This window comes from Zalophus californianus, chromosome 16 (genome assembly GCF_009762305.2).
Source record: "Zalophus californianus isolate mZalCal1 chromosome 16, mZalCal1.pri.v2, whole genome shotgun sequence".
Taxonomy (NCBI): Eukaryota; Metazoa; Chordata; class Mammalia; order Carnivora; family Otariidae; genus Zalophus; species Zalophus californianus.
The window spans coordinates 26323019-26336209 of NC_045610.1; the positions used below are offsets into that span (position 1 = coordinate 26323019).

The following is a 13191-nucleotide window of genomic DNA, read 5'->3' on the forward strand; positions in this document are numbered from 1 at the left end:
TAAAAATGAAACTCAAATGACACATACCTGTGTACCCTCTGATCACATCTTAGGACAATGAGAGGATCTATCATCAGGTCATTCTGAGTATACTTTTGTTGTCGTACAAACTTTATTGAAGGCTGAAGTGCATTAACTGTCATTACCCACAGCCTGACGAGAAAATAATCACATGTTCAAAAACAGCTATATTATAGTTGAAACCTGCAGCCATCCAGTACTAACTCAGAAGGATATATTCAGAAAAAAATTAAAAAACAGGTGTGAATGAACTTGGAAAAATTAAGAATTATAGAAATCTACCTTATTATGATGTCTCTAAAACAAATGAAGATAAAACTGTAAACACAAAGTAGTTTCAAAAATCCTCACAGTTGTAATGGAATAGTCATGGCATATAAAATGAAAGTACGAATTAAAACCTTAGCACTTTGAAACTGTATCTGGCCCCATAAATAAGCCATGGATCTGTTATCATCACAAAATCTCAATGTGAGAAGCCACTTTGAGATTAGACATCAATAAACTCTAAAAGTGATTATTAACCTGACTGCACATCAGAATTACTAAGGGATATGCCAACAGGAAGGGTACCTGATCTCTTTCAGTGAAGCCCAGGAGTCCATCAGCCCCACTTGCACACAGAGCTTGCCCACTCTTTAAATATGAGTGGTCAGCCAAGAGTCATCAGACATTTAAGGAAAGCATCTAGTTTGAAAAAGATTAAAATATGCAAATAGAAACTCTAAAGAAACAGAGAATGTAGGGATGAGAAACTTTTTTAAAGTCTATAATTAATATCCTTAAAGGATAGAATATTGTACATATGAAACAAGAACAGGAGGCATTTAAAAATATTCAGGTAAGGGACACTTGGGTAGCTCAGTCAGTTAAGCATCTGACTCTTTATCTCAGGGTCATGAGTTCAAGCTCCATGTTGGATTCCATGCTGGCATGGAGCCTACTTAAAAAAAAAAAAAGATGGGGCGCCTGGGTGGCTCAGTCGGTTCAGTATCTGCCTTCAGCTCAGGTCATGATCTCGGGATCCTGGAATCAAGCCCCACATTGGGCTCTCTGCCCAGCAGGGAGTCTGCTTCTCCCTCTCACTCTCCCTCTGTGCCCTCCCTCTCTCTCTCTCAAATAAATAAATAAAATAAAATAAAATTTAAAAAAAAGAAAAAACTAAAAATATCAGTTAAGAAAGAACTCTTAGAGATTAAGAATATAATAAACTTTTAAATTCAAAAGAAAGATCAGAAGATAACATTGAAGAATACTCAAAGTATATTCAAAAGACAAATTTAAAAAGAAGAGAAAAAATTGGAAAATCTGGGGTTTTTAAATAAGAGGTTTAAAAACTAAATTACAAAAAATTACAGAAAACAAAGGGAAAGAGATCACTGAAGAAAAAAAAAACATAAGAAAATGTTCTCAGAAATTAAGGCATTGGTGCCCAGACTAAAAAAAGGCCAAGCACCCAACACTATGAATAAAAAAAAAAACACACCAAAATACAACATCATGAAATTCCAGAAAACAGTGAAAGGAAAAAACCCTACAATTTAAGAGAGAAAAAACAATGGTCACATACCAAGGAGTGGGAATTGACATATCATTGGATTAATTAATAGCAACAAGGGAAGCTTAAATCATTCAGTAGAATGACAAATAAATAAGTTCCCTAAACACCCTTTCTCAGGAAGCAACTTAAGTGTGAGTTCCACTCACTAAAATGAGGAACTACACTAAGAGAAAAACATGGAATTCAACAAAGAAGAGAGACAAAACCAACTCCAGGATGGCTACTGCGCATGTCCCAAATTAAAACATGAGGACGGAAAGCTATGAAAGGAATGTTTCCAAGAAAAAAATGTTACTGATATGTTACCTGATGTGTTGTAACAATTATAACATAAATGTCCCCTCAATAACAGAGTTTAGGGATGAATTAGTTATTGATACCAAATGAACACAAAAACAGAACAACAACAAAAAAAACCCCAAAGTAAATGGAAGAGGGAAGTATGAACTCAGGGTTTGTGTGTGAGGCAGGAAGGAAGGCAGCTGTATAAGAAAGAAATTGTAATCAAAGGATATTGCATGTGTCAACTATAAAAACAGCACTGTTGTAGTCATAATAATAGGCACACTGAATATGCTTTGACCAAAAATTGTGGTATTACTCTGTTGGGAGAAAGGGAGGAATGGAAAGTGTGTGTTGGGGGAAGAGGGACTCACAGGGGAGGAAAACCGGTAAGAGGGCCAACACTTCATCTTATATAGTGCAAAGTCACAGACGATTTCTAAACTGGAAAGTCAGGAAATCACAGTCATTATAGGTATGTTATTGAGATAGACGGGGGGATATAAATGCCAGAATAAAAAGGTTAAAGAGCTGAAAACAGCTGTCTCTGGGGAGCAACAATCTTAAAATGGAAAGGAATATACTATTTAAGTTCTTAAGTTATATGCATTAATTTATTTGATAGAAGTAAAAATTAAATTTAAAAAGCATAAATATGGGAAGCCTGGGTGGCTCAGTCAGTTAAGGGTCTGCCTTCAGCTCAGGTCATAATCCCAGGGTCCTGGGACTGAGCCTCGCATCAGGCTCCCTGCTCAGCAGGAAATCCGCTTCTCCCTCTCCCTCTGCCCCTTTCCCCCTCCCCCACTTGTGCAGCTCTGTCTCTCTCAAATAAATAAATAAAATCTGTAAAAAAATTTTTAAAAATAAAAATAAAAAGCATAAATATTCCCAGACTTATTGAATCAAAATCTCAGTTAAGTCCAGCCCAGTATTCTGGGTTTTTTTAGAGCAGACTGGTGTTTTTTGTTTGTTTTTCTATTTAAAGGGTTTTTTTGTTATTTTTATTTAAATTCCAGTTAGTTAACATACTGTGTAATACTAGTTTCAGGTGTACAATTTAGTGACTCACCCCTTACATACAACTCCCTGTGCTCATCACAAGTATACTCCTTAATCCCATCACCTATTTAGAACAGGTGTTTTTGATGCAATATATGGGAACAGGAGAGACTCATCTTCCTAAAGGCAAAATAATTAACCTAGTGTTCTCTAAATTTTATGTGTACTAGAATCACTCAGGAAATCCTTAAAAAAAACAAAAAAAAACTAATGGCTAACTCCCACCAACAGACATTCTGATTTAATTAGCATGGGTTACAACTTGCAGATCAGGAGTTTTAAAAGCTCTCCAGGTGATTTTAATGTGCAGCAAAATTTGAAGCCACCACAAGGATTGCAAGACACATGGTGATCTAAGTCACAATTAGACACAAATGACTTATGTGAGAACTCATTTTTAAAGAACTTTCTCAAGTTGGAAATACTTTAAGGTTTCTCTGCTTCTTAAAGTTTATTCTTTTCCTTAGAGTTATAACAGCTCTTTAATTAGTGGTCTTCAGAATTGCCTTATATTGTCAGATAATCAACAATTTTTTCAACATTTAAGTTTAGGTTATCGTATACAATCACTGCTATATGCTTATTTATTACATGAAACAATACACTGAAATTACCTTCTAGGCATCACAGTATTAAGAACCATCCACAGTTTATTGACGGTTTGAAGAATTCGCCGTGGAACCCCTGAATTCAATAGCTGGTTCATATTGGATGTTAATACTTCTGCATAAGGTATAAGTTCACTGGCAGAGAGTAGAGTCAAGTGTTCTAGAATCTGCATCACTTGTGTGTGACTTACTGGGACGGCTGAAAATGCTAAAAGGAAAACTTAAGCAGTCATGATCTAAATTCTATACAACTTACCAAATAATATTTGGTAATACTTTCCTATCAGACTACATACCACACAAATCAAGGAAACATTGTTGCTGAAAAAGAGTAAAACTTTCAATGCTGGCCACAAGTTTTGGCTACACTTAAAATAAGGGCCTAAGAAAAATTCATGTTAAGTATACTTATATTATAAAGATAAGAATAATCATAAAGACCAAAGTAATAAAAATCCCATTTTAAAAAACACATTAGTGACCCAAAGACAAATGTCATTTCCTTGGTGATTCAGACTAATTTTAAAAATTGACTGAAACATGAAAATATACCCAAGTAGTGCTTTTAGTAGTAACATTCAATAAGATTCAAACTTCTTGATATTTTCTGTCTGGATGGCCCCCTTTATAGCATGTAAGTATCCAGCAGACTGCTGTTAGTAAAAAATTTCTAGAACTGTGATTTTCAATAGAATAGTCACTAACCACATCTGGCTGCTGAACACTTAAGAAATGTAGCTAGTGCAAACTGAGATGTGCTGTGAGGATAAAATATATACCAGATTGCAAAGACTTTCTGTGGAAAAACAATAAAATATTTCAGTAATATTTTTATATTAATTACATGAAATGATAATATATTGATATATTGGGTTAAATAAAATAATTAAAACTACTTTTGCCTGTGTTTTACTTTTTTTTAAATAATGTTTTTTTAAAGATTTATTTATTTATTTGAGAGAGACAGAGACAGAGAAGAGTACAAGCATGGAGAGAAGCAAAGACAAAGGGAGAGGAAGTAGCAGATTCCCCGCTGAGCTGGGAGCCGGACGTGGGACTCGATCCCAGGACCTGGAGATCATGACCTGAGCCGAAGGCAGATGCCCAACCATCTGAGCCATCCAGGTGCCCCGATTTTACTTTTTTAATGTGGCTATAAAAAGTTTAAAATTTTATGTGTGTCTCGTATCATATTTCTATTTGATAGGGCTTGAACTTTATCCATTAACGCAAGTACATTGCTCTATTCCACAGCATTTATTTCTGACCAGTTTAGGACCTTCCTAAAACTACATGACCATATAATGCAGAAATTATGATAAAACAGACACAATCAAGTCAGAAAGAAAAGGTTAAAATTACTGGGCACCTGGGTGGCTCAGTCAGTTAAGTGTCCAACTCTTGATTTCCACTCAGGTCACAATTTCAGGGTCGTGAGATCAAGCCCCGAGTAGGACTCCCCTCCCCGGCCTCAGTGCATAGTCTGCTTGTCCCTCTCCCTCTGCTCCTTCCCCGACACATGTGCTTTCTCTCTCTCTCAAATAAATAAAATAAATAATTTTTTTGAAAAGGTTAAAACTCCTTAAACTCAAAGAAAATTACTTAAAATATATTGACCAAACATTGTTACATACCCAGGAAAATTCCACATGATTTTAAGATTTCAATATATTGACCAAACATTGTTACATACCCAGGAAAATTCCACATGTTTTTAACACTTCAATGAGCCTAACATCTCTTTGTACTACTAAAGGGGTAAAAGGAGTATCCAATTTACTGTACCTTCTTGGAGTTGTTTAGGAGAGTGGTTTTTGGCATTATTAGTCAGTAGCATTCGCCTTAACAAGGCATCAGTCCCTGTGATTTCTTCTTCACAGATCCAATCATCCACAATGCATAAATGTGGGTAGTTAGTTGCAAGGAGACGTAGTAAAGCAGAATGCAGCCCTTGAAAATTTACAAGAAGTCAACTGGATTCTTCATTCTCAAATACCAAAATCTCTCCTCACTTCCCCTCTCCCTTGTCCCTTTCATTTACAGCAAACCAAAGGAACGTGCGCATCTTGTGCATGCACACTACCCTTTGAGGACTTCTGTTTGGTAATTCAGCCAGAGAATCTGCTTAAATAAAGATCCCCAAATGATTTGATACACAAATAGGTGGAAACTACTAGTTTTATCAAAAGTTCTCAAACTTTCTTCCACCCTATCCCAACATAAAAGTCTCCAATCGGGAAACGTTGTTTTACATAGCAGTAGTTCAAGAGTTGACTGGGGAGGAAAGAAAAAAAGGAGAAAAGAATGTCCATTTGAGAGAGATCATATATGGTCTGAGAAAGGCCTTACTCAGAAATTCTGATAGGCTTCTACAAAAGAACACGTGTTCCCTTCCAACCCAGTTCAGAATCACTGCTACAGACGGGTAAAATCAAAGTTGCCACCTTGAGTGCTTAAAAAGATCTCAGGCACTCTATGTACAGCTTTCCATTTCTCCCTAACATCCCTTCAAGGTAAGCAATATTGTCTCCATTCTACTGCAAGGAAACAGACTGAAAGGCATTTATTAAATTTCCCAGTCACACAGCTAAGTATGTCAGCCAACCAAAGCAAGTATGGATGTTACCTACAAGACAGTGCTTTTAGCACAGTTTGACTATTCATGACTATTATTTTTAATGATAAATGGTTCTGTAAAAAATGTCTACTTAGATATATGAAGTACCACTATGCTAAGTGTTTAGCACATAAATACCTAATAAATATTGTTGTTACTATATTATCATCCTCGTCAGAGTTGTAAGAGTAGTAGTAACAGTATTAGTTGTAATAAAAGTACTTTTCATCCAAAAATCTCCTTATTATGCAACTTAGATCAAATCATACCACTTAGTCACAGTAGGGAGAGTATCTGCTTCCTTTGTCATAGAAACTGATTAAAATTAATATTTCTGTTTGAAAAAATGCTGCAACAAGCAAAAGTAGTATTACACATTTAAATATCTAAAAGCAGCAACTACATGTATAGTTAAGACTATCTCAAAACAGTCACAAAATGACTCCTTACCATAGTGAAAACTAATCTACATTTCATAATCTCTTCAGTAAAATGTTAGTTGCCAAACGTTGCCAAATATAACATTAGTTTATGCAAAGACATAAGTAAATAAATGCATACAACTGATTAAAGGTGACCAAAGAAGGTCATCTTTGTTCCTGCTTGAAATCAACCGTAACAAAGAAAGAAAACGAAAACTCCAACTTCATAGAAACAAACAAAAAACCCATACTCAAACATTATAAAAAGAGCTGTCAAATTAAGAAAACTTAATTTCCAAAAAATATTACTATATATCTACTTGACAATTTTACAGTAAAAAATATAGTAATTCCACGCTATGGAATACTGTGGAGGAATTAAAAGCAGTAAGGTAGATCTACACGTAATGGCATAAAAAGATTTCTAAGACTTGAAGAGGAAAAAACAAGTCTCAGAAGAAATAGGGTAGGGCGCCTGGGTGGCTCAGTTGGTTAAGCAACTGCCTTCGGCTCAGGTCATGATCCTGGAGTCCCGGGATCGAGTCCCACATCAGGCTCCCTGCTCAGCAGGGAGTCTGCTTCTCCCTCTGACCCTCTTCCCTCTCGTGCTCTCTATCTCTCATTCTCTCTCAAATAAATAAAATCTTTAAAAAAAAAAAAAAAGAAGAAATAGGGTATAATGCCATTCATAGTTTAAAAAAACAATTTTTTACTCATGTGTGTATCTATTAGCTTCAACCATATGAAACTGTATTTTTGTGGGTCAAAAAAAGTTGAATACCTGCAATTTCATATGGTTCAACTTAATAGGAAAAAAGTCTAAAATTCCATACCAAAATAAAACTGGGTTTTGGGGAAGGAGGAATGCAAGTAGTAAGATAGTGAGGGGGGTAAAGAGGAATTTCACACCTGAATGGTTTTTTTTTTTTAACCACTGAGCACATATTACACTTCATAACACTATAAAGTAAGGTATTTTTTAACAATAAATGCTAGCAGTAAAAAACAAGGAAAACAAATACCTCCCAACTCCTGCTGCAGCCCTTGAGCCTGTCGAATAAGGAATTTGATAGGAATCTGATCCATTAAAGATGACGAATAGGACTTGGGCTTTCTTTGCATGGCGGCTGTCAAAGATACAAAGTGTAAAGTAAGAACAGGGTAATGAACAACAGAAATCTTAACCTTCAACCTAAATGGAACAAAAACAACATTAGGTGACTTTTAATTCACTTAACCTGTGAATATACTTCACAAAAAAATGAAGAAATAGTGGATACACAGGAAAAGCAAGAACATATCTAAAGGCAGGATCTGGAAAATGCCCCCAAATTGAAACTAGTGAGGAGAAAAATCGTAAGTGAGAGAAGCCATCTGCAGACGTGCCCTACACTAAAACACAAAAACAAACAAAACAAAATGAAACAAAACCCCTGATAAGTAAGTCAAGACTCTCCCAAATCTAATTAGAAGACTAAATTCAGTCATGGCCATATGGCTTAAAGCTTCATGACTCCAACAGTCTTAATTTAATTACATGTTATAGTGGTGACTCTTTTTAAAGGAAGTTGGGCAATATGAATTTGACTCCCTTCTCTCACAACTTCCATCTTCAGCCAGCAAACAATTCCTTTTTTAAAAAGACAAGTCCATCTTATGGGCGCCTGGCTGGCTCAGTTGGTGGAGCATGCAACTCTTGATCTCAGAAGTCTGAGCCCCACATTGGCTGTAGAGATTACTTAAAAATAAAAAAACCTCATGTTCAAAAACCTTCAGTGTATTCCTATATCCTACAGAGTAAAGGTAGATGCCAATCAACACTATCTCTCTCTGTCTCATCTCCATCATATTCTTTTCTTCAAGATTTTATTTATTTTTCAGAGAGAGAGAGCACACAAGCAGGGGGAGCAGCAGGCAGAGGGAGAAGCAGGCTCTCCGCTGAGCAGGGAGCCCGATGCGGGACTCTTTTCCAGGACCCCGGAATCATGACCTGAGCCGAAGGCAGAAGCTTAACCAACTGAGCCACCCAGGAGTCCCTCACCTCCATCACAGTCTATATGCATGGCACCCTCATCTCATTCCAAGGTATTTTATTTGTATACCATAGGACTATATGAGAATTTCAACAAGGATGTTCATAGTTTGAAAAAGCATATGCAATATACTTATTCTTTTTCAAATACAAACCACAAAATGACTCAATTTTTTTTTCTTTGGTTGAAGACAAGAAGTACATAAGTGCAAGTGTTAAAATAAAGGTTGAGAACTGGGGTGCTTGGGTGGCTCAGTCGGTTAAGCATCTGCCTTCGGCTCAGGTCATGATCTCAGGGTCCTGGGACAGAGCCCCATGGCAGGCTCCCTGCTCAGCGAGGAGTCTGCTTTTCCCTCTCCCTCTGCCCCTCCCCCTGCTCATGCTCTCTCTCTCTCTCTCTAATAAATAAAATCTAAAATAAATAAATAAAGGTTGAGAATCATTGCCTATACAGACCATATACCTTTTTTTTTTAAAGATTTATTATTTATTTGAGAGAGAGAGAGTGAGAGTCAAGCACAAGCAGGGGGAAGGAGCAGAGGGAGGGGGAGAAGCAGACTCTCTGCTAAGCAGGGAGCCTGACATGGGGCTCGATCCCAGGACCCTGGGATCATAACCTGAGCCGAAGGCAGGGAATTAAATGACAGAGCCACCCAGGCGCCCCAAAGACCATATACCTTTTGACTAAACATAACCCCCTCTTGAAAATTAATAAATTAGCATCCTAGTTTTCCACACCAATTTTGTATGAATTCTGTAAGAACATGTTTCAGAAGGCAGTTAAACAAAATAGGTTCCAATGATAGTCAAATCCTGGTTCCAACACTTACTATTGAGGGAAATAGTCTTAAAGTAACTAGGAAAGAAAAAGAAATAAAAGGCATCCAAATTGGAAAGGAAGAAGTAAAAGTGTCACACTCTACAGATGACATATGTAGAAAACCCTAAAGACTCCATCAAAAAACTGTTAGAATAAACGAATTCAGTAAAAATGCAGGATATAAAATCAATACACAAAAACTTGTTGCATTTATATACACTAATTATAAACTATGAGAAAAAGAAATTAAGAAAACAATCCCATTTATAATTACATCAAAAATAAAATACCTAAGAATAAATTAAACCAAGGAGGTGAAAGACCAGAATACTGAAAACTATAAGACATTAATGAAGGAAATTGAAGACGACACAAACTAATATTTCATGTTCATGGATTGTTAGAATCAATATTGTTAAAATGCCCATACCACCCAAAGCAATCTACAGATTCAATGCAATCCTTATCAAAAATCCAATGGCATTTATCACAGAACTAGAACAAATAATACTAAAATTTGTATGAAACTACAAAAGACTCCAAAGCAACCATGAGAAAGAAAAACAAAGCTAGAGGCATTATGGTCCCTGATTTCAAACTGTAATACAAAGCTATAGTGATTAAAACAGTATGGTATTAGCATAAAAACAGACACATCAATGGAACAAAGGAGAAAGCCCAGAAATAAATCCCTGCATGGTCGACTGATCCACAACAAAGGAGCCAAGAATATATAAAGAGTAAAAGGACAGTGTTGAAAAAGTTTCAACGGTGTTAAAAAAAACTTGACAGCCACATGCAAAAGAATGAAACTCAACCACTATCTAACACAACACACAATGATTAACTCAAAATGGATTAAAGACTTGAACACAAGACCTAAAACTATATGACTATTAAAAGAAAACATAGGGGTGCCTGGGTGGCTCAGTCATTAAGCGTCTGCCTTCGGCTCAGGTCATGATCCCAGGGTCCTGGGATCGAGCCCCGCATCTGGCTCCCTGCTCTGCGGGAAGCCTGCTTCTCCCTCTGCCACTCCCCCTGCTTGTGTTCCCTCTCTCGCTGTGTCTCTCTCTGTCAAATAAATAAATAAAATCTTTAAAAAAAAAAAAAAGAAAGAAAACATAGATGGTAACTCCTTGATTAGGTCTTGGCAGTGATTTTTTTTTTTAATCTGACACCAAAAACAAAAGCAAAAATAAACAAGTGAGACTACATCAAACTAAAAAGCTTCTGCACTGGAAAGAAAACCATCAACAAAATGAAAAGGTAGGGGCGCCTGGGTGGCTCAGTTGGTAAAGAATCTGACTCTTGGTTTCAGCTCGGGTCATGATCTCAGGGTCGTGGGACTGAGCCCCCCAGGGGGCTCTGTGCTCAGCAAGTAGGACCCATTCCAGGAATAGAAAGATATTAATTATATAACTAATTATATAAATAGACCAAACAAAATCATCTCAATAATTGCCAAAAAAAAAATATTTACTGAGATCATGACCAGTGCTAAAACCAAGAGCCAGACGTTCAACCAACTGTACCACCTAGATGCCCCAAAGCTTACATTTTAATAATTTTAAAAAATTATTTCATGTATCTAGATGGGAAGGTTTAATACTGTAAAGATGTAAATTGTCTCCAAATCTTTGTTTAACATAATTCTGATCAAAATCCTAATTTGATAATCTTCTTTGAAATTTGACAAAATTATTAAGTTCATGTGAAAGATTAAATATATGAGAATAGACAGAAATACTGAATAAGATTGGTTATGATGAAGGCACTGGAAATGTCTGACTTAAGAAAGAAAATCCAAAATCAGACATAGGTTTGTAATAAAACTTCAGTATACATCAAAGCAACTTTCCAAAATAATAGGAAAATAATAGATTATTCACTTTGTGATGTTGACAAATAACCAATTATAAAAAAATAAAACTGGATCTGTACTCCATACTTTACAGCAAAATTAAAGGCATACTTAAATTTTAAAAATAAAATAATAATGTCCTAAAATAATATATAGGTGATGAGTTATATTAACGTTAGTACCTTGCTTTGGAAGATTTTCCTCCCCATAAAATTCTATAATTAAAAAACACCATAAATAAATGATAACAGTCAATATTATAAAAAGGCACTCACATCTTATACAAATGTGGGAGTCTATAATGGTATAACCTATCTGGAAAGCAATATGGCAATTCATTTTTTAAATCTTGTAATTTTTCAAAATCTTAGACTTAGTATTTCTATATCCAGGAATCTCTCCTAAGGACAGAAATAATCATACCTATATACAAAGTTCGCCCTAAGGATATTCATTCCTCCACTGTTTATAACAGCAAAATTTGGAAATAATTTCAATGTCCAACAATAAGGACATAATACATTAAGTAGACATATTTATAAAGAAATATTATACAGCTATTTAGAGATGTCTTTAAAAATTTACTATAATAGGCAAATGTTTAAAATGTGCTATTAAGGAGAAAGGGTAGATTAAAAACATGTATTCTGGGAGTGCCTGGCTTGCTCAGTAGATAGAACAGGTGACTCTTAAACTCGGGGTTGTGAATTCGAGCCCCACATTGGATGTAGAGATTACTTAAAAATAAAATCTTGGGGCACCTGGGTGACTCACTCCGTTGAGCACCTGACTCCTAGTTTCCACTTAGGTCATGATCTCATTGGTCACGAGATCGAGCCCTGTGTCAGGCTAGTGCTCAATGGGGAGTCTGTTTGAAGATTCTTTCCCTCTGCCACTTCCCCTGGTAGCACACGTGCTCTCAATCTCTAAAATAATTAAATAAATCTTTTAAAAAAATAAATAAAAATAAAATCTTTAAAAAAAGGTATTATGATTCTGACTTTGTAAAAGCTATCATCTGTTCAAAGATTGAAGGGTTTTCTAGCAAAATTCTAATGGTGATTAGCAGTAGAATTATGGGTGGTTTATACTTCGATCTTTTTACTTTTCTCATTTCCTAGATATTTTTCCAGTAAACACACCTTCTAATACATGTTTTTATCTTAAAAACCAGTTCCTTTGGATTGAGCAAGATATAATTAGGTAAATAATGAAATAAGTTTTTAAAATTCTTATACTGTTACTCTAAAATATGGTCATATAACTATTAGAATCGCTTTTTGTCAAAACTTTATTTTAAAGCTCTGAAACTTGAAGCTGCCAAAAAATAACATTGGTCAATGTTTGCTTAAAAGTTACTGCATTTTGAAAGAGGCAGACGGAGTTAACTTTCTTCTGGAAAGAAAATAATTAACTGTAAAGTGCAAAGAAAATTTTCAAGTTCAAGGAATTTAAAGCCAGAGAACATTACAGTTTCCCAAGTACCATGGGATGTGTCATCTACAGGTGACCAAGAAGGAAATTTAGGAAATTTTACATGTAACAGACAAAAGCAGGAAAAAAAGGCCAAACTGTTTTTAAATGAAGTTAAGCTTGAGGGAAAGAGTTAAGCAAGTAGTACTTTTAGCTATTTCAGAATGAGATTGCATTTAGAATCCATTGGCTCCCTTAGGAACAGATAAATAGTCTACTCATATGTTCAATATTAATTACTACTGTCTTTATCTTCAAAACTATCTAAAAATAAACTGTTATACCTAATAATAAAATCTTCAGATGTAATAAACAGGCAACACGTTTTAAGTCTAAACACTGGAAATATAATGGTAATGCTCACATTTTAATTGGTATTAGTACACTAGAATTTATTATAGTACTCTATTTCTTATACATATTCTTTTGGAT

The 13191-nt window shown here is 35.4% G+C and overlaps 1 protein-coding gene across 6 annotated transcripts in view; it reads right to left on the reverse strand.

Moving 5' to 3' along the window:
• The window catches only part of INTS2 (integrator complex subunit 2), a 53254-nt gene that overhangs the window by 11084 nt on the left and 28979 nt on the right, over nucleotides 1-13191 (reverse strand). For all 6 annotated transcript variants that reach the window (XM_027626476.1, XM_027626470.1, XM_027626472.1 and 3 more), the window contains 4 exons: nucleotides 7593-7697; nucleotides 5317-5481; nucleotides 3538-3739; nucleotides 28-153 (listed from right to left, as the gene is read on the reverse strand). In XM_027626476.1, coding sequence (XP_027482277.1) covers nucleotides 28-153; nucleotides 3538-3739; nucleotides 5317-5481; nucleotides 7593-7697 — 598 coding nt within the window. The remainder of the gene's footprint in view (nucleotides 1-27; nucleotides 154-3537; nucleotides 3740-5316; nucleotides 5482-7592; nucleotides 7698-13191) is intronic.